The sequence below is a fragment of the Tympanuchus pallidicinctus genome, unplaced genomic scaffold, assembly GCF_026119805.1.
Source record: "Tympanuchus pallidicinctus isolate F22 unplaced genomic scaffold, pur_lepc_1.0 scaffold24, whole genome shotgun sequence".
Taxonomy (NCBI): Eukaryota; Metazoa; Chordata; class Aves; order Galliformes; family Phasianidae; genus Tympanuchus; species Tympanuchus pallidicinctus.
The window spans coordinates 8,964,106-8,985,636 of NW_026294741.1; the positions used below are offsets into that span (position 1 = coordinate 8,964,106).

At 48.4% G+C, this 21,531-nt stretch overlaps 1 protein-coding gene across 2 annotated transcripts in view; it reads right to left on the reverse strand.

The window, feature by feature from the left end:
• The window catches only part of CALN1 (calneuron 1), a 126,014-nt gene that overhangs the window by 76,049 nt on the left and 28,434 nt on the right, over positions 1–21,531 (reverse strand). Inside the window, exon 3 of one of the 2 annotated variants that reach the window (XM_052688499.1) lies at positions 14,376–14,496. In XM_052688499.1, the coding sequence (XP_052544459.1) occupies positions 14,376–14,496 (121 nt within the window). Of the gene's footprint in view, positions 1–14,375; positions 14,501–21,531 lie in introns of both variants that reach the window. The other variant, XM_052688500.1, reaches the window with a different exon arrangement.

Sequence of the window (21,531 nt, forward strand, 5' to 3'; positions counted from 1 at the left end):
GTTGCTGAGCCCTTTCCTGTAGAATACAGAAACCTGCAAGTTCTCAGGACTGAAATCCTAAATACTGATGGTGGAAATCCCACTGGCACGAACTGCCCAGAGAGGTTATGGATGCCCCATGCTTGGAGACATTCAAGGTCAGGCTGGATGCACTCTGAGCATGGATGGAGCTGTGGGTGACCCTGTGCATTGCAGGGAGTGAGACCAGATGGCCATTAAAGATCCCTTCCAACTCAAATGATTTTATGACTCAGTGAATACCAGAAGCAGCACTCATGAGAACAGGAGCATCCCCAAGGCAGCTGAGAGCTGGTCACTGGGGCAGGAGCTCAGCTGCACCCCTGTGCCCAATGCACATGAGAGGGACAGGCTGCTGGGGTCCACTGAGATGACAGGCAACTCCCACTCTGCTTTCCTTAATGAGCTCCATCCCTACTGCCAAGGTACTCATACAGCCCTCTGACCACAGCATCTGAATCCCACCACTATATGCACCCAAGATGTAATGGGGAATGGCCAATAGTCCCATTCCATGGTCAACCAAAGTCCACTGAGTGACAGAGGGTGACACCTGGGCTCCAAAACCAGACACAGGATAATGAAACAAGTGCAGGACAGCCTCATTACAGAAATGAGCGTGCAAGCACAGGGCAGCAAGCAGTGGCTAGCTGGCAGAGTCTGCTTCCTGCCTGCCTCACTTTTCCTGTTTTAATGGAAAAGCTGCTGAAATATTCCCTGTTCATCATCCAAAATGCTGCATATGGGCCCAGCTGCAGGGCTGAGCCAATATACAGCACATCAGAAAGACACTGTCACGTAATTTCTGTCAAGTAATTAGTGTGCTCCGCAGCACCCCAAGCCGAGAGTTTTACTAGCACTAAACAAGGTTAGCAGATTTGTAAACAGCTTGCTATGGAGTGATATTTTTCTGCTCGTATCGTCTAAAAATATCTTGGGAGAATTTGCTCCAGTACAAATGGCTCTGCTTGAAAGGGCTTAGAACAACAAAAAAAGCTTATGATAATTCAGAGCAGGTTTCCACTTTGTTTGCCTGCCTGTCGCTCGCTGCTCAGCTCTTAGCTTCAAACAGTTCCACAGCTCAAACCTGGCTTTACTAAAAGAGCCTGCTTCACCAGAAAGAAAATAAAAGCTCTGCTAATACCTAGCTCCATCCCTTCCACACGCTCTGCATGACATTATGCATGGTCAAACTACAGTCACTTGCTCCCTCTGCTACAGGTCCAAGAGAACCAGAGGATGTCCACATGGTAGGTGGAAAGACGTGGTAGGAGAAGACACTTGGGTCCGGAGAAAGCTCAGAATGCTCCACAGCTGCTTAAGTCCTGTATTAAACAACAAACACCAGACTTCATCTGAGACCTCGCACGTGGCACCAGTCCCCGGGTGAACAGCACCCTGCTGCAGGGAGGGGGATGCCAAAATGGCCCCCTAAGAACCCAGGTTTGCTGTTTCCTGGCTGCCTGCCCTCAGCTGAGAAGTAAAAAGAGGTTTTAGTTCATCTCTTAATGTTCCTGGTTCCCCTTGGGATTCCTCAGGTCCTTTTGTTTCACTCTCTGGTGCTGGAAAATGGTTCCGTGCACTCTTGTTGTAGCTGAGCACACCTCCACCTGCAGGGAGCACTGGAGGGTCAGCAGGGACTGAGCTAAGTGCTGCTGCTCCACCAGGAGCTGATCCTTACTGCTCAGTCAGGCTGGATCTTCAGCTCTTGACAAGGGATTTAGAGGACACACATCCCCAGAGTCAGCACAGCAACGCTAAATTCTCCGCACCGACCAAGAAGGTGCAAGGAACTGAACCATCCTACATCTCTACTTGTTTCATACAACCAGAACCGTGATACTGAACCCAAAAAAAGGCTTTAAAAACATTCACACTCGTGGCAAGTGACTGTGTCCCAGCCTAGATCCCACAGCTCCTTGGAGCAGCCACAGCCCCCCAACCACGACAGCCCCCCACCAATACAGCCCCCCACATGGACCACAACCAAGTGGTCAAAACACTGAGCAGCTGTTGAGTACCAGTTCCCCTATGCTTGTGGCCAGGTTTTGTCACTTTAGCATTTAACTCTATTGGCTTATCTGGGAAATGGGAGACCACTGGGATGCTTGTTATTTCATCCATGCTTATCGTTAGGAAGCTGCTAACAAAACCATGGAGACATCCTGGCGCCTGGGAATGGCAGGAAGAAGAGTACAAAGTGGCACACTTTTTACACTTCATTGGGAAGCTTTATAAAGTAATTGGAGTACAAAGTCAGGTCTAATTGATGTTTGTATTGATTGAACTGCTCCAAGTCTTAATTTTGGTTGTAAAACTCAATTTAAAATAAAGCCATTTATAATTAAGACAGGATCTGTAATTAATGGAGTTTTATACTCATAAAACTGCCTCTCTCATCAGTCTAAATTAAACTCTACATGAAAGTTTTTGCAAATTAAATACTGTAGATGCCAAAGCTACTTTCTCCAAACTCTTTGCTATTTTTATTAATGTCAAAACGTAAGTGATTCAGAGATGTGCAGAAGTGACCAAAGTTGATATAAAAGATGAGATGATGTTCTCATTCGCTGCGAGAGCAGCTGAGCCTTGAGCCATTTCCCACGCCCCAGTCACAGAATAATAGATGGTGCCTATTGCAGGAATTTGTGTCAAGTTGCAACACAAACTTGCGTTTAAAAATAACAATTTGCTGCAGAAGGGTCATGCCAGGCCACCAACCATGGCTCTCAACTTCAAGTGCCAGTGGTTACTTAAACCAGGGCTGTGTGTTTGGCCATGTCCCCAAAGCTTCCTTGGCTGCCTGAACCATTAAAGAAATCCTCCAGTTCTTCAACTCTGGTAAGTGTGGTTGACCGTATGACTCTTTCCAACTTGATCTCACAGGAAATCTTTACAGCCATCAGCCACAATATTTACAAAGCACAGATAATTCCGGGCTTGTGGCAAGAACGTAAAACATCTCGGGCATATGCACAGAGATAAATGAACCCCAATAAATCTGTTTGTCTTGTGCAAGAGTTGCCTCATTTTTATCTAGGTAATTAGCTACTCACTTCTCTAAAGGCTCTTGTCTAATTGGGGTTGCTGTCTTAGTGGAATATTATTTCCTCTTCCCAAAAAGGCCACTACTATTTTTGCATCACTTTTTTTGTCTGGCTGCCACATTCTGGTTTTCTTACTAAAATTAAAAAGTCACTCCAGTGCTCACCAAGTATTTATGGCCTGACAATTCCTACATATATCCCTGAGCTGACACCCATGAAAGCCAGTCACAGCTGCCCAGCATTTCTCCACGTAACTTCACACATGGTTTGAAGCTCAGATAGCCATTGCAAAGCCACTCCAGAACCCAGTAGCCTCAAAGCTCCCAATCATCATTCATTGCCAATGCCAGACATCCTTTAGTCCATTGTTTTAGTTTGTTTTGCTCCCATCCCATCAAAACCCCAGAGGTCTGGAAGAGGCAAGTGGGACTGGAGGAAGTTGGCAGATTACTAATGAACTACATAAATTACCACACTGGTAATTACCCAAGGGGCTAAGGTTCAAAAGAGCTTATTTCTCTTCCATCATCCATTCTCAGCTCAAATGCTTGCACCAGCCTTGGGTCGATGCATCACAAGCAAGGCCAGGACAGGCTTCCAGCCATTGCCAACTTACATATCCCAACACATCACCCGTGTTTGTGTGCACACACACACAGACATAGGCAGACCCAGGACCAGGTGAACGTCCTGACTTTTACTGCTATTTTAGGGATGCTGAAACCTAGGCTGTGGGGATGGAAGTTGGAGCCAGCACTAAAAGGCTTTCCATTACAAAGAGATACAAAGATAAACCAGTTGTCCAATTCCTCCAGCTGCAGAGAGCGAAAGGCAAGCTCTGTCAGTGGGAATTTTGCTCCTCGCATCAATGGGATCAGAATTTCACATCTGCAAAACAACCACATTTCATTTTGGTGACAAGTCCCTTCCCAAGCTGGAAGCCAAGCAAGGAGGAGGGCATGGAATCTTCAGCCTCTCAAGAAACACCTCATGGAGGTTTCTCCCGCATGGCCAAGCAGGGTAAGAAATGCACAGATGCTCAACCTTTGGGTTTAAACACTGTTCTGACAGAGACACACACAGTGCCAAGGTCAAGCAGCTACCAGAAGAGCTTTTTATGTGCCAGGATTTCACGCCGTGATTTCAAACCTGAATTGCTTGGGTGCTGGAAAGTGACAGGAAGCACAATAACTGCACAAATTACCTGAAAACAGCAGCTTCAGGCTTCTGTTATTGCAAATAAACACCACCAGAGACATCACCCCGTGCAATACTGAGTCAGCACTTCTACACTGCCAAACTCCTGCTGTGCCATAGCAACACGCGCGGTGTCCGTGGCAATGCAGAACCCAGACAGAAGCCTCAACTCCCTGCACTGTTGCACAGAGGACAGCAAACTTAACCTGCCAAAAAATTCCTCCAACCGCCTGATTACAAAAAAAAAAAGCCCTCAGGAGCTCTTGGGAAGGACTTTTAAATTGAGGCGCTGCTTGTCTTAACCAACATCCTTCCACATTCTTTATTATGTGACCTTCTCCTGCTAAATGGGACGAACGAGCCTTGCCCTCGTCGACAGGGCTTACAGGAAGCAAGGCACGTCTGCTGTGTGCTATCACAGCAGCCAGCAAGGGCAGGCAGGAAATGCTGGACCCCAGTGGAGGACAGCAGAAAGCCTGTGGCCAGACACAACTTCCCCCCGGAGCCCACATTGAGCCAGGCTCTTTATTTGCTTTGCTTCCACCTCCCCTGCTCATATATTCCAGCCTTTATTGCAAAAAAATGAGAGGCAGAAAAAAAAAAAGAAAAAGATGAGGAGGAATATAGCAAAACAAGCTACTGAGAAACAAGCCTGGAAGGCAACTGAAATCAACTCTGAAGAAGTCATCAGCTACCTGACCCCTTACATAGCTCCAGAATGAGGAGGAGGATGAAAAGCATCTTTTCTTTTTGCATCTTGATCCAATCCAAATTCATATAGTTTTAATGCTCAGAAGCACAGCTGAGCATTGCCAGCGGCCCAGGCTGGGCTTGTGGAGCTCATCAATGGAGCAATTAAAGCATTTGTGACAGCACAAAGCAGTTTAGACTCACAGTTGACCTCAAGGGAGGTGCTCTAAGATCCCTAAGTCCAACCCCAGCTCATCCCACCATGCCCACGTCCCTCAGTGCCACATCCCCACAGTTCTGGAACACCTCCAGGTGACTCCACCTCTCCCTGGGCAGCCGAGCCACTGCAGCATCGCTTTTCCAGAGAGGAAATGTTCCCTAATACCCAACCTGATCAGCCCTCAGCGACTGAAGGACCACATGCCCAGGCTCCCATCAACACACACCGTGCTGGTTGGCTGCCCTGCAGGAAGCACAGGACTCAGTGTGCTCAAAGGAATGAGCACACCTTCAGGACAGGAGTAAGTCAAACAGCTCAACATCTAAATGAAACACTTCGTTTTGGAACAGAGCAGATTTCTCCCAGCTCATGGAAGATGAAAACGCAAAAAATAAAAACGTGCTGATTTGGCTGCAATGAAAGTGGACTCTCCCCTACATTATTAACTGCTGGTGGACTGGAAAACCCCTCATTTACACAGCTGAGCCTGCGGGCAGTGCCTGCCCCGAGTCTCATAGCCAGTCCCACAGGTACAGCCCCATGGAGAAAGCCTGAGCCCAACAGCATCTCCTCCTTCCCATTGGGAGAAGCAGGAGAAAGCATCATTTCATCGAATCATAGGATGGTCTGGGTTGAAAAGGACCTCAAAGATCATCTAGTTTTAACCCACCTACCATGGGCAGGGTCACCAACCACCAGACCAGGCTGCTCAGAGCCACATCCAGCCTGGCCTTGAATGCAATATCCTCCAACTCCCCTTCTACTTTCCCCCCTTTCCTTCTGCAGCACTGAAATCAAAGTCACAAAGTGGTGACAAGCAGCACTTAAGTACCTGTGATGGGCATTTCCCCACCAGACACATTGCACTTCAGTTTCAGAGGCAGCAACGACTTTGCCCATGCAAAGGGCAATTTACTCCTTGTGTGCAAACACAGAGAACCCCTGAGGAAAAAAAAAAAGCTCCCAATCTTTTTTACCTTTGGGAAGTAACAGCAATTGCAATCAGTTACACAGCTGTATTTCTTTTCCCTCCCCATCCAGACCTATTCACAAAAAAATCTCATGCCCTGGATTAGATTTAGTTGAAAGAAAAGTAATGAGATTTGCGCTTCCTAGCAAATTAAATAGGAACTGCCCAACAGAATAATCCTAAAACACAAAACACTGCCTCATCCCACATGTTGCTAATAGGTTTGTGCTCTAATGGCTTATTTAGAAAGAGGGATTTTTCCTAAATGACAACCTAATGCTTTGCATTTAGGAACCTGAGAATGTATTTTCACTCCCGAGGCTTTGTTGGTGTATTTCTTCATTTTTCTGACATAATTCTTATTAAATAAAAGATACATTTGACCAAAACTCCATGCTGCTCTGCAATAACTGAAAATACCAAATGCCAACCTCTCCGAAAGCTGTGCTCCTCGCTCTTGTTGCTGCTGCAGGATGCAGTGTGGGGCAGAACAGCCTGCTGAAGCCATCCCAATTCCTGGCAGATCTCCGATTCTATCCACTCTTCCACGCATTTGGTGCTGCCAGGACTTTGCATACCAGCTCCATGCAGTCTGTGATCTCGTGCCCCAAACATTTGGGTTCACGTGATGCTCACACAGAGCCCACTGATCCCAACAACACCTCACCAACCCTTCCTGCCCTCAGGGCCAGACCCACCGGCCACAGATCCAACCAGCCCCATCCCTGCAAACACCCATGGAGGAAAAACCAGATCCCTGCCCATCCCGCACAGCTCTGGCTGTGAAGGACCAAACAGGACAGCATCACCATATGATGCGCAAGGCATGGAACTTCAGTCTAACCTCAGCCTGCAGAATGCCAATATTTTAACTTTATTTCCTTCAGAGAGTGGATAATCTGAGCCATGTTGGCAGCAGCCTCAGGAGCTGCAGCTTTTTCAGCCCATGCTGCAGTGGCTGCTCTGGCAGAGGAGGCTCACGGAACATTTATGAACTCCTCTCTGCCCAGCTCTGGAGAGCTGTGCTGCACACTCCGAGCCCTGAAAACATCCCTGTGTCACAGCAGAGAAGCAAAGGCAGCTGAGATCTCGCTCAGGCTGCACTGTCCTTGCTATTAATGCTCACTGGGGTCCTGTACCCACCTCCCCCAAGCACTGCAGTCACCCTGAGGGATCAGCACCCTCTGTTTTCAGAGGCAGGCAGGAGATAAGCCTGACTTCAAAGGGTTTGTGCTGATCCCCTTTGATGTCTCCAAATCCAGCCAAGCCAGAGAAAGCTGTGTCCCCACGGGGCTCCTTCTCCTTCCCCCTACACCCATCTGTGCTGGGACCTGCAGGAGCAGCTGGCTGTCAGCTCATCAGCTGTGGGAACAGCCAATCCAGTGCTGGATGAGGCACCCCATCACCTCTCCCTCCTGCTTTCCCCAGCTTGAAACTTGCAGGAGACTGCCTGATGCAAACCACAAGTTGGGATGCTCAGAGTGGCTCCTGCTGACTTTTCCTGACGTTTGCACTCTTTTGTCCACTCAGACCGTGCTGAGATTTTATCAGAACCCACAAGCAGGCAAGGAAAAATGGGAAACCAAGATTTCCAGCAAGCATCTCCCATCCCAACAGCACAGCAGCTGAGGGAAAGCCAAAGGGTTCATGCCAAATCAGAGCTCCCCTATGCCAACCCCAACCCACCCAGCTGTCACCATGGGCACAGTGACATGGCAACAGGGGTCAAAGCAAAGCAACAGGGAGCAAGATGGACGCTGCTTGACCAGAGGTCTTCTGCAGCACCCCAAGCAGCAGTGGACTCAGCGCTGTCCTCTTCCCCACAAGCATCACTGTGGCTAAGTAAACCGAGGCACAAAGCGATGGCCAAAGCATCTCAGGAAGAAGCAGAAGCAGAAATGGATACCTGAACCAGCAGACAACTAATTCCTACTTCGGAATGCTCCTCTTCAGAAGCCCTTGTCTGACAACAGGTCCCCAGACCAGCAGCTTTTTGCAGATGTTTGTGGTTTGGTGAAAGGCCACTCCAACAAAGGCAAGGGAGCTGATGCGAGGTTCGCTCACCATGACTTAATCACAATGTGCTGCAAACATGGTGAGCTCACACAGCTGGGCTGCAGCACTGATCTCTGCAGCTCAGAGGGGCACACGACACTCTGCAAGAAGGGCACATGGAGCACACGCAGAGCGTCACACCAACGTCCTGATCTGTGCATATTTAATCTTGCTGTAATTAAAGGAGGAATGTGTGAAGCCTGGCTTCACATACAGCCCATCGGTGCCCCTTCCACTGGGAAATGGTGGAGAAAACTGCCTTAGCTCTCCTTTCCTTCCCAGCCCCAGATATGTGCCACACAACGTCCATCTCTCCACCGAGCCCCACGTATTGGAACAGCAGTGTCCAAAAGGGCTCGGGGAGCCAGACAACAAGGTGAGGGTGCCCAGGTGAATAGAGATACAGCCCTCAGCACTCTTCCCATCCATCCTAAAGGGACTCCTTCTCTGCTACAATAAACCAGAAGCCTTCACTGCAAACCAAGGATATCTGACTCTCCACCAGCAATAGCTTGCTCGCTTTGCCAGCCGGTTCCTATAACTATGTCAGCATCACTGGAGTTCAAACAATCTCTTTAATTGTTGTCCAGATGGCATCCCTGTAATTCTAATTTGCTGGCAGCCAATCTCATTTTATTTATACCCCCTTGCTGTAAGGATTCTTCCCTCTGAGATGATGCTCGGTATTACATTTCAGGGCCAGGAGCTCCAGTTAAACCTCTCCCTGCTTACCCCGATGCCCTGCACAGTGGGGATATGGGATGGGGTAACAGAACCTCCCTGAATCCTTCCCAAAATGTGCACACCAACATCACGTGTCGTACTGTGTACCTATCTGCCAGGCTCTGCCCCCTGGAAGGGTGCTGTCTGGAGCACGTTGCACCTTGCAACAACTTCATACGATGCAAAATATTTATGCTGCACCCACTGTTACGATTTTCTTTCAATGGAGGTTACTTCGTACCTGAAACTATCAAGTCCCAAGGAAACCCACACTGCCATTATCGTACACAACTGGAACGTCAGCAGAAGGAGCTGGATAAAGTCAGGGATTCAGCTGCTTCTGCCCACTGAGGGATCTGCATAGTGATGCTGCAGTTTTATATTCAGAAACACGAAACTCTATTAAAGCCCAATATAAAACATAAATTACTCCATTTCCAGCCATGATCACTCACAACGGAGACAATGTGGATGAGCCTCTCTTTCAAAACAGAACTCTGCCAAAGAGAAAAACGAGCTTGTTACAGACTCACGCAGTTAATTAAAGGGCTGCTCACTGGACCTTTACTCATGCCCAGAGCCCAGCCAGCAGCACGACCCCCCACCACACCGTGTCCCAGGGCACTCCTTGCACCCCCAGCACCACGGTGCTCCCCCTGCTGTTTCCTTCCCCCCCCATCTTCCCAAGCATTTTTCTTTTTCCCATGGGCAAAGTGCCGAGCAGAGCAGACGCAGCCCTGCTGCTGCTCCATGAGTCAGAAATGTGACTAATGCCCGTCCCTTTGGATTCCCCTCCTGAAGCACACTGCTGTTCCACCTCACCTGAGACCGAGGACTATCGTATCAACACACCACAGCCTCAATTCTCACCACAGCTCCCATAGGGCTAAAACAGCACGGCTGCACAGCCAATATGTGACCATCCTGCCTGCTCCTCCCACGATGAGCCCCCAGCCCCAGGAGCACAGTGAGGGTGGAGGCACGCTGCTGTGCAGCCCAATGCTCCTCTCTGCCTGCACTGCTGGCACGCAGGAGCCGACTGTTAATTTAAAATCCATATGGGCATCGTTTATCCATGCCCTTTAATAATTTCAAAGAGCTGTTTTCCAATGTGCTCTCACTGTTGACTTTTACAACGGAGCCCAGGAAACAGGGACCCAGCAGAGAGCTTCTGCAGGTGGCAGGAACCAGGTAAACACACCCCACAGCATCGGGTACAAGCTGCAATGATCCAACGACCCCCAGATCATCGGGATCACCAGGTTCTCGCCTCAAAGACCACTGCAGGCAGCAGGTCAGCCCCACTGCACAGGATGCTCTGCTGATGTCTCCACTTCGGGCTGGCAAAGCCATGAGCTGCCACTTCTACTTGGGATGTCAGCCTTAGGGACTGCAACAGGCTGATTCCTACAAGCAGAAAAAACACACTGCCCAACATTTGCCAAGCCCACGCACGTGTCATAGAGCCCACCTGGGTTGGGGATGCATAGTCTGAGCCACCAGATGCCCGTAAATGATCCCAGCGCTGCATATGACATAGCTTCTGCATGGGCATGGCTGACTGCAGGGAAATCTGGGTCACATAAGGATTTATCAGAATGGCTTTCTGGACAGATAGCTGCTGCTGTGGTCCACACGTGGGTTTTCACTGCAAAGCACTCCGATTGGAATGCATTTCACAGACAGTTTCTGCAAAGCCTACTTAGAATGCATGTGCCTTCCTTCAGGTGATATTTGTCAGATTCCTACTATGGAAATGCTTTTTACCTCCTGACAATACTCTTTAGATAGTGCCTATGGAGGTGGATGACTCAAGCCTGACTCGATGATTTCCATCCACCATTTTTTATTAAAAATACCCCTAGCCGTTTGCAACGTGAGGACAGAAGCTTAAAAGGAATCTGGAAACTACAGAGCACACACAAACCGTGCCACAGTTTTATGTCACCTAACAACAGACAGAAAATCTATATGTAAAACAGTTCCTCCCAGCCCTAGTTTATAATCTCATGCCTGGAAATGGCTGTGCACATGGCAATAACATCCATCCGAGAGCCCGTGGCTCTCCGTGGTCCCTCAGAGTCAGGTTATGGATGGCCTGCCACTTCCAACCTCATCATCTGCTCGGCATAACCAAGTTAAGCATCGCCTAATACAGCTTCCAGCCAGTTAATTCCCTTTGTGACAGCGACAGCTTCCAAACCTTGCTGATACTAAAGAACCACAAACAGCAAACGTGACACCAGGAATAAGCAAGCCATTGGTGCAACCTGTTGTAATGCTATAATGGGATGATAACAGCAGGGTGGCAAAGTCTCTGGCCACAGCAAATGAGAATGAGCCCAAACACAGCAGCCAAGGATGCAGAAATGAAGTAAAAGAGCTGCTTACCTTTGAATGCCGAAGGTAGGCAAGGTTCTCCAGCAAGAGATGCTCCACTGCCAACCCTTAAATGAGTCTTGGGAAGAGGTGGATCCTGGCTCCACACTTCCAGTTATTCAGGTGCACAGGATGCACCTGAGCTCCCCTGGGTTGGCCCTGCCTTTCTACCAGGTGCTCAATCACTGTTTTAGGCCTGACTTAGCATTTCCACTACACCTCCAGCCTCTTCTTTTACTGCCAGTGGAGTATTTAGAGCAGGACGAAGGAAAATAGAGCACAGGCGAAGCCAACAGATGGCTGATGCAAAGTTTTTGTAGGGGAAAATAACCAGTGGGAGAAGAGGAGAGCAGTATTCAAGGCACACTGCTATGAACGGTGTGTGTTCATCCAAAAAAAAAAAAAAGGACTCCTTCCCTCTCTATATTGCTTTGAGACAGAAATATTCTCCATTTCCTGATCTCCACGCTACTCCTCATCCATGGCTGCAGCAGCAATGCCGTGCCCCAGCCAAGCAGCACAGCCCTGCAGCATCCCAGAGCCAACACACCTGCAGAAACCCTTCACAACACAAGCAGCATAGAGATGTGCAATGCCAGATGTAGAAAAAAGGGCTGGGACACTTGTTGGTTGTCAACAAGTGCACAGATGGGTACTGAAAATTCCCACTTACTTCCCCAAAAAGTACATTAAACCTTTAAAGCTTTCAGACGTGAGCCTGGAATTAGCCAGCAGGCTGGGACTGCCTTGGGATCCAAATCTCATTGACAAAAGAACCACGGGGAATTAGGCATCTCTTTCCCAGCCTATGTGATTAGACACAAACACATTATTGGCACAGAGCTATCACAGCTTAGTACATCCACAAAGCTCCCATGCAACGACATTAACTCCTCAAGGAAGAACACTTTGCTGTTCACTCTGAGATAATTCAGGCTCGAGGGCAAAAAGGCCCATTGTGATTCGGGTTTGGACAGCGAGCAGTGGGGCCTTCACCCATTCCCAGCACACCTGGGCATTATGCTGGTACCAGCAACAAATCCCAGTAAGAGTGCCTGCATACTTGAAGTTATCTATGATTTCCAGTGGTGTGCTCTGCTAGCAACACACAGAAAAACATCCCCAGCATCTTAGGCTACTCTGGCTTTAGCGGATGCGAATCAATTCAGTGCCACTTCTGCATTCACAGGTAGGAAAAAAAAAAACAGCCTGAGGTTGAGCTCTTCTCTGCTGAGCTGAGAACTGGGGCATATCCTCATGGCAGAGATAAAAAGCCCTTGAAGATAGGTGTTTGTAAAGCAAAAGGCTGTCGGAAAAAATATATATAACTAAATTGTAACAAGAAGCCTGTGCTTAACAGTCAGAGAATAAACGGATGATTAGTTAAAGAGCTCTAACCATCCTGAAGAACGAAGGGGATATTCTTTGTGAGCAGAGATGAATGAAATGTGCTGCTCTCCAATTCAGCAGCACGGCTCTAATAGGGCACGGACCAAATTAAATGGATGCAGCACTCACATCAGCGGCGACTCGGTTGCTGCCTTCTCAAAAGGCAGCTTCTCTACGCCTAATTCACTTCATTTGCTGTTAATTAATGGAGATGACCCACAGTGTCTCGAGGGCTGGTCTCTCCCCAGGGACAGCGCGTTCCTGCACCACTGCTCCCATCCAAAGCTGCCACGGGACGTGATGCTGAGGGACACCACCCAACGTGGGAAGGGCAGGAATGGGATGGAGCTTCTGCACGTGAGCTCCCTTCCCACATCCTACATCCTGAGCAGGGACAACAGCTACGTTTCATCTTGCAACACAATTTGCCATCGGTAGGACGCACAGAATTGGAGCCAGTTCCCCCAGTTGGACAGCTCAGTCTCAGTGTCCCAAAAATGCTCAGAGGATGCTCCTACAGTCCCTGTGTTCTCAGAGTACCAGCTCAGCAATGACAGAGGCTTGTTACATTGCTCATCTCACCTTAACTGCTTCCAGTGCACACTGGGAAGAAGAGAAGCAGTGACAAATATTCAAAAAACATCCTGTTTCTACTTTAGATAAGTTACCATCAAGCTTGCAAAATCAAAGCCAGAGTTTTAGAGTTGAAAAAGCTCATAAACTACAGACTGATTCACCAAAGTGTAGGTGAAATGGGGGAGGGAGGGTAGAAATGCTGCCCTATTCTGCCAAAACGCCTCCAACCTGTCCTGGAAGGACCGTTTCCACCTTGCACCATTCCCTTGCTCATTTACCCACTAAGTTCTCCATCAAGACCACTGAGTGTCATCATGGCTCGCACCAAATGTCCACTGGGAAGCAAACCAAGAGCTTCAATTAGTTCCAACGCCCTCAAAGACCAGCTGTCAGCAACATTAACTGCTGCTCCAAAACGGCCCTGGTGAGCCACAAATTGTCTGGAAATAAGAACTTCCCACCAGGAACCAGACAGGGAGTCTACCTGGCCTCCCAGTCCGTCTGTGGGGAGAAGGGACAAGTAGCAAACAATCTGTAGGGGAGAAACTGTGGAGGTCCTCCAGGCAGCAGATGTGGGTGACCTCCCTGCTGGCTTTTGCCAGTCCATGGCCAGACTGTGCTCCACATCACTGACCTGGAAAAGGGAATTTTAAAGCCCTTTCCAGTTCCCTAAGCCACAAGCCACTTCTGTGTACCTCGGCACACTGAGAAACAAAGAGAAACCTTTTGAAAGGCCACAGAACTAACAAGAATTGCTCAGGAAGACAGACTCAGCTCTGCAGGTTCCCAGGGAACGGCTGAAAACATCTTAACAGAAAACCATCAGTCCAGTTTTTTCTTTTGCAAAGTTTCGCCCAGAAAAGCAACAGCCTTTCAAAAGCCGCCTTATTTCCAGGCAGAAGGACAAAACCAAAGGTTACCATCAGCCTCCAGCTCTGCACACAGCTTTGGTCAGGGAGCTCTCTCTGTCCCAGGCCTGCTGAGCCACCTCCCTTCCAACCTTTATTGGGAGAACGCCTTTCAGGTTATTGCATGTCAGTGCTGATGATAAGGTGAGAACGAGTCCTTCCCATCCTGAAACCCCCAGGAAAACTGCAGGGACACCACTCACCATCCAGTTCCTCCACAGAGATGTTGGCGAGCTGCTCGCTGTCGCTGCCAGCGGAGAGCGATCGGTTCAGGTAGTTGCCTTTGTACAACAAGCCAGCTGTTACATGGTGGAATGGCATCTTCTCCCTGGGTACGAGACAAAAGGGGAGAGAAAGGCTGATTTTAATGATTTCTCATGGCTCTCAGAGCAGTGCTGTAACCTGCCTTGAAGGAGTTGCCTCCCAGCCCAGTGTCTTCTGCATCCTACACCAGGGAACATGCACTGGAGTCGGGTGCATAACTGATGGACTGCAGATTAAATTTAGGTCTGAAGCAGGAGCTAAACAAATGGGCAAAAAAAGCAGCAGCTTCTTCCTTATGCAGGACAAGAGTTAGCAGACACAGAGCAGCAGCGCTGTAGTAAAATACGACTCCCTAACATACTGCAGCTTTCAGTACACAGATTTAGCATTTGACAATAATAACACAGTGCACAGGGGTGTACACTGGCATGTAATTATAAGGCACAGTGCATGGCTGTCAGAGCCACACACGGACCCTGCTCCAGAGCAACTGGGGGCGGCTCAGTCCCCAGCCACAGCACACACCGCAGTGTGTGCCTCCTTCCAGGCTGCAGGAGGAAAATTCCCACTCGAGCAGGGCCTGACGAAGAACATTTTCATTTCACAAACATGACAGCAAAAGAAAAATACTGCTCAATGGGAGACTGGAGCCGGAATGTGTTTGCAAACTTAGCAGGTATAAACACCGCAGCCTAGCGAAGGGCAGCCATCTGCACAGACAAACGTGGAAATTACTGTCAGCAGCACTTACACACTGATTTAGGATACAGAAGAAAGAGACAAGTTTGCCAAAGTCAGTTGGAATATTAAGAGGCAGATCTGTCATTTCCTTGGCTCGTTTCAATCAGCGCAGCCCATCATGGATCTATTGCATTTTGTATTGCAAAGATCAATCAGAAAAGCCAGCAGAGGCACCCACCCAGCACCACTAAGGACCTGATGTTTATAGGGCAGCTTTGGCTGCCTCAGGGCAACCTGTAGGGATGTGGCCCCATTTGAAGCCATCTCCAAGGACACGTTCACCCCGTCGTGCCAGGACCTTAAAGAGGTAAGAGCCACCTACAGCAACACACCCCAGCCAAGAGTGCCATTACGAAGATAACCTGGCTCTTCCACAGCCCTATGTTCCCACCACAGTCAATAAAGCAAAAATATATATACCCACATCTATGGACTACTCTGTAACAAATGATGTGTTGCCTCACTGAGTTAGTAAAAGCTTTAATGGACTCATCCAGAGCAAACCAACCCTGAGACAGAGGGAACGGAAGGCACGAAGTTCCTCTCGTGCTGCTCAGCATGTCTCCCTAGAATCTCTCTGGCTGTAATTATGTAAATAAATCCTAATCGTAACTTTAAGTATTTTTATTTGGGAGCCAGCTTCTCCAGCAGCGCATTAGAAACCGTAAACAAGGTTTTCTTTTTCATTAGGCGCATCTCTAATTTCCCAGCACTTGCCAATTAATGCACTTGGTTCTGATGGGTGCTGACACATCGCTTTGCACCGAGGGGATTCGTCCCCCTGTCGGACTGCACGGGGCTGCCTCGGTCCCTGGTGCTGCTCTGCACCCCAGAAGCAGTGCTGGGGAGGCACTTTGCACACCCTCATCGCTTCCCAGCCCATCCGTACAGCGTTCAGACAGGAATCGATCCGCTCTTTCTCTCCACAATCACGAGCCCGATGTAACAGCCATTGCACTGCTTTCCAAAAGCCGACCAAATTAAAGAGAGATTTAACTGGGGCTGGGGCACTGGAACTGCAGTGTACACTGTGCTGCTCTCAGGCACTACTGGTATCGCTCTCACTTCTACAAGCATTAAAAAAATACATTAAAAAACAACAACAGTACGACAAGACATCTCCCCTGAGGGCTGACGCGCTTAAAACCAGCCCCTCTCCCTGGGGTCCAGTACTGCATTCTAATATACCAGGAGGGACCCACGATAGCCCAGAGTGAGAAATCCTGGCTTAATTCCACCACCTGAGTATGTTAGTATTTTAAAAGTCCAGTCTTATTCAACAGAAGCACTGCAGAGCTGTTGGAATTCAGTCTGCCTCCAGCTCTAAGGAGAGATGCTCAGTGCTGACCCACAGCCAGGAACCCACACACGTTCTGTCCTGCAGGTGGGACCCCTCTGCCACAGAGCCTCACAGCAGGAGAGAAAATGGAAAAAGAAGTGGTATAAGGGAGAACTCATAAGTGCACCACCATCTGCAAAGCACGCTGTGCTTAATAGGAATACACAGTGACCAATGCCCATCTGGGAACAAGAGGTCTGTCCTAGCACAGCCCATTTGGTCCTAAATCATTTTGGGCTGAGCCCAAAGGTCTGCGAGGGAAACATAGAAGCCTTAAGGCTGCTCCTACTGTGCCAGCTGAGATCCAAGGAAAACTCTCATACAAAGGAACTGGTGTGATGGGATGTGCCCTGCGCCATGGCAGTGCCCATAGGCAGCGATACCCGTGCTGAATCACAGGGTACTGAGTGCTTCCCCCAACTCCTCTGGATGGGAGCAGGGAGAATGCTTGGGCTCCATCCACATCACACAGTGTTGTACAGGCACTGCAGCAGGCAAGAGGGTAGCACTTTGCTCCCCATCCCCAAAAGACCCATTTCCCACCAAGCATGCTGCATGCTGAAAGTAGTCTCAAAGGCATAACGGGATTCTAAAGCAACAAAATCTCCTTGAATAGTATCATAAAAGCACTGACATTTAACCCTCAAAGAACCCATAAACACAGGTGTGGAAATGTTACCACGTATGTTGTCAAGGTTTGATTCCCTGTGCCATGCTCACCGACAGGTTACAAACTCGTAACACCCAGCACGGCCAGCCCTTCCCTTTCAGCACAACCATGTTGATGAGGTATATAAGATGTTTGTAAGCAATTTGCCATCAGAAAAAAAAAAAAAAAAAAGCAGCTACATGATGCTCACGTATCCACGCTCACTCCATCTGCATTCTTCCCCAGCTGTTGTGATAGGTTTTGTAAGAAGGCTTTCAGACCCAATTGAAAATCCACACCACGACTAAACAGGAAGGTTTAGCTTAAGCATCAGTGAAGAAGATGGAATCAGGATCAATTTGTATTGATCTTGGATGTCCCTTGGTAGTTAGCAATTTGGAAAAGATTTCTTGCTAATCTCTTATCCACCTCTTCTTACGTGCAGCACAGAATGATGCCCAAGGGTTGATCCTGGTTTTGTGGCCCCAGGCAAGTAACACTCAACATCACTTGCACTTCCTGGCCTGGACCATGCATTTACTTTCTCTGTCCAGCTATAATGTGGAGGATGCTGGCTGCTGCCCATCTGGAGGTAAGACACCTGGACTAACAGGTCCCTATCCTGGATGCCCGCTGGTCCCACAGCCACCAGTATGAAGGAGTCATTTGGAGCAGGCAGAAAGGGCACTGGTGGGAAAGCAGTAAAAACTCCAACATAAACCTGGCTGAAGTTGAGCAAAGAGTTGAAGATGATGGAATGGAAAACACACAGGCATGGAAAGAGGACACACGCCATGTAATAGTGTAAGTTAGAGGTTGGCAACCCCACCCACAGCAGAGGGTTGGAACTGGATGATCTTTAAGGTCCTGTTCCATCTAAGCCATCCTGTGATTCTTAGAGATAAGAAATAAGGGACTGTATAGAAAATCCAGGAAGCAATTAGATGGTAGGGTGATCTAACTGTACCCGTAAGCCATGCAGCTCCACTCTAAAAGTCTTTAAAGAGTCATCAAATGAATAAATGGCATTAAAGATGCTTCTCCCTGCACCAAGCAACATGACAACACCTAAGGCAGCGAGAATGGTGACTTCCAAACAATTCTGTCCTTTTCCCCAGAGCTGAATGTTACCTTTCCAGATGGGCTGTGCAACAACATACGCTTTCCACATAGATCTGAAGGGAAGAGCAGAATGCTACATACCATCTGGGCAATCCCTGGGCAGTTTGATCCTTCGTATTCCAGGCACAACATCCCATTCAGGGGACATATCCACAAAGCCTGATTGCTTCTGTGCTCTGCTCTGCCCCGCAGACCACAGAGGACTCCTTCACCTCTCCCCAAGCAGAGAGCAGCTGAGGGTTGCAGCCAGGAGCGATGGAGCTGGACTGCATCCACACATCTGCTCACGACCAACACGCTTAAGGGAAAGCAAGTCAAACGTTTTGCTGCAGACATGTGGCTGTGGCAACATCCTGCTGCTAGGATGAGCACTAAATCACTCAGTCCAATGCATGATGAGCCCAATGCATGATGAGCCCAACTTACCAAAGGAAAGACCCAAAGGGTCTCATTTGAGCATGGGGAGGAGCTCAGAGGATGCAGGGAAGGGGCTCTGGGGATTTAAGCTCCTGCGGAGGAATGCAGACGTCTTATTTAATCAGTCTCAACTCAGGTGTGTAAGAAGACCTGGGAAGGAAAAGTTTGCTCAGGCAGATGGCTTTTCTGCAGCTGCAAAATCGATGTGAGTGGGTCTCAGAAAGGCGCCTTGGGATTGAGAAAAATAAGGCCTGCTGCTTAAGGAACCTCCAAAGAAAGCCCTAAAATAGATGCTCCCAGGGAGGAGAGCCTTTGAGGAAGTTTGTATTTTCTGGTTATTGATACCAATAAAGCCAAACCCCCCAGACCACATGGAAAGGTACTTTAGGGCTGTATTTAAACAGATCTTTTGCAGGAAGAGAAAGACACGAACTTCCCCTGCACAGAGCCATACTCACACCAAGCCAGCTTGGGAAGCCAAATTTCCTCTGTCTATAATGCAAAGTCATTGGGCTGTGAGCGCAAATGAGCCCCAAAGCTTCCTCTGAAAGGGTTCTGTTTTTACTTCTGGCAAACAGGAATAATCCCACTTCCTGGGAGCAGGGCTGCCTTGCCCCCACGTTCCCCAGCTCTTATCACACGATGTATGGCACTTGTGCTGGACGGGGTTATCTATTGGCATTAGCCTAAGAAAACACTCCCCTCTTTGGGATAACAATCAAGGTAATTGAGATTTCCGCCTTGCTGGAGGGGATACCAGCAATGAACTTCCCCCTGGTAATCAAGAAGTAAAAGGACTTTACAAAGCTCAGACCACTTTCAGCATTTAAGGATGTAACTGTGGGCAAAAGTCCTCTGAAATGAAGAAAACAAGGGCTGAGTGACAAGCCTAATGGATGCAGTGCAAAGAGGCACTTTGCAAGCCACAACTTCCAGGATGGAGGACTACAAAGCACTTCAGATGGCTCTGAGCGGCTTTATTCCCCACCTTCTCTAGGAAATCTGACAATTAGGAAGGTCACTTTAGAAGACATCACATTGCTAAACAACTGAAACCACACTGCTGCCTTTGAATCCCGCAGGAAGGAAGAGCTGCAGATGCTGGGTTGAGTAAAAAAATGATACATGCTCCTCTCTGAATGCTGAACATGTGAGAACACAACGGGACAGGTTTAAATCACAGCCGCTGTTTGTTATTTTTTAACTACAGCTCTGGGTGATCCTCAGCTTAATTCACTGTGAAGCGAGGGCTGCAAGGACCTGAGAGCTCCATCCCCAGGGCAGGCACATCACAGCCAAGGGTACAGAGATGCCCTTCTATTCCGAAAGAGGCTTAAAGCTGCCACCACACCCAACTCACCCGCACTTCCACCCATTCTCACAAGCTCTTCTTGGTCCCCAAACTCATCCTCCAACCAGCAATCCCAAGCCCTCTGGTTTCCTTCTTCTACTTCCTGCTATTTCTGCCCCAGGGATGGAGGTCAGTCCAAATTTCACACAAACCAAAGTCTTGTCTTTCATAGCATCATAGAATCACAGAATCATTAAGTTTGGAAAAGACCTCTGAAGATCCCCTTTCATACCCATCACCACATCCCTCAATGCCACATCTCTATGGTTCTGGAACACCTCCAGGGACAAAGACCCCACCAATCCCTGGGCAGCTGTGCCACTGCCATCACCCCTCTTTCAGAGAAGAAACTTTTCCTAATAACCAACCTCAGCTTCCCCCTTGGTGCAACTTGAGGCTGCTCCCTCTCATCCTATTGACTGAAAGCTTCTGAGCTGACATGAGAAAGCAAAAACCAGCAATGAAATATAATTTTTTCATCTTCCCACCTCCCACCCTCTAAAAATTAAGATGGGATTTGGGAATGGAGCTTCACCCCTGCTGTGCCCCCTTCTATAGGGGCAGCTCCTCTACAGGAGGGCAGGACCCTGTAGTGTGCATCAGGCTGCCAAAAAGACAAAAAGTCTCTTTATGGACACGATCAGAGTTTATGAGAGGAAGAAAACGCAGGCTACTAAAAAGCTTTAAAATCTAAAGGAGAAAGACTTCCACGGTGGGAAGCTGAGGCTATAAAGATGCAAATTGGAAATTAAGCAAGGGTTTTTAATGGTGACGGTGATTAACGGTTGGAACGAAGCACCAGGCCAAGTGACACATTGCTGTCTCCCAGACAGGAGCAGATGTCTCGCTGGAAGACACGCGTTAGCCAAGTGTGAGCTCCTGAGCTCCGAGCTGGAGGTATGCAGGGATGCAACCTGATGTCTCCATCCCTGGAGGCGCCCAAGGCCACGGATGGACCATGGGCAGCCTGGGCTGGTGGAGGCTCCCAGCCCACAGCAGGGCTTGGGACAGGACAATCTTTAAGGTCCCTTCCAACCCAACCGTTGTTGACTTTACGACTTTCTCCACTTCCAACCGTCGGGTGTTTGCCTATCAGTGTCCCGAGGACAGCTCTCTGAGTGTGCTTCTGTTCCCTTGCTCACGTCCAGCTGCGCTCATTTCACACGCATAAATCAGACATGAAGACATTATTAGAAGCAATTGCTGGCACCCCCAGCACGCTGAGCAAGCAGCCTATTTGAGAAAACAATATACAATGGATTATTCATAACAGACCGAGTGCATCACAGATGAGTAATTATAAACATGAAATATATCAATAATGACAATTTTTACAGCAGCTTTAACAAAGTAACACACTACAAATAGCCTGTTGGTTGCTTATGTATTATTAATGAAATGCCAAAACATTTAGGTTTTTTAATAGGACAATTAATTACTCCTAATAAATGCGGCCTATGCCAGGCTTCTTCTTTA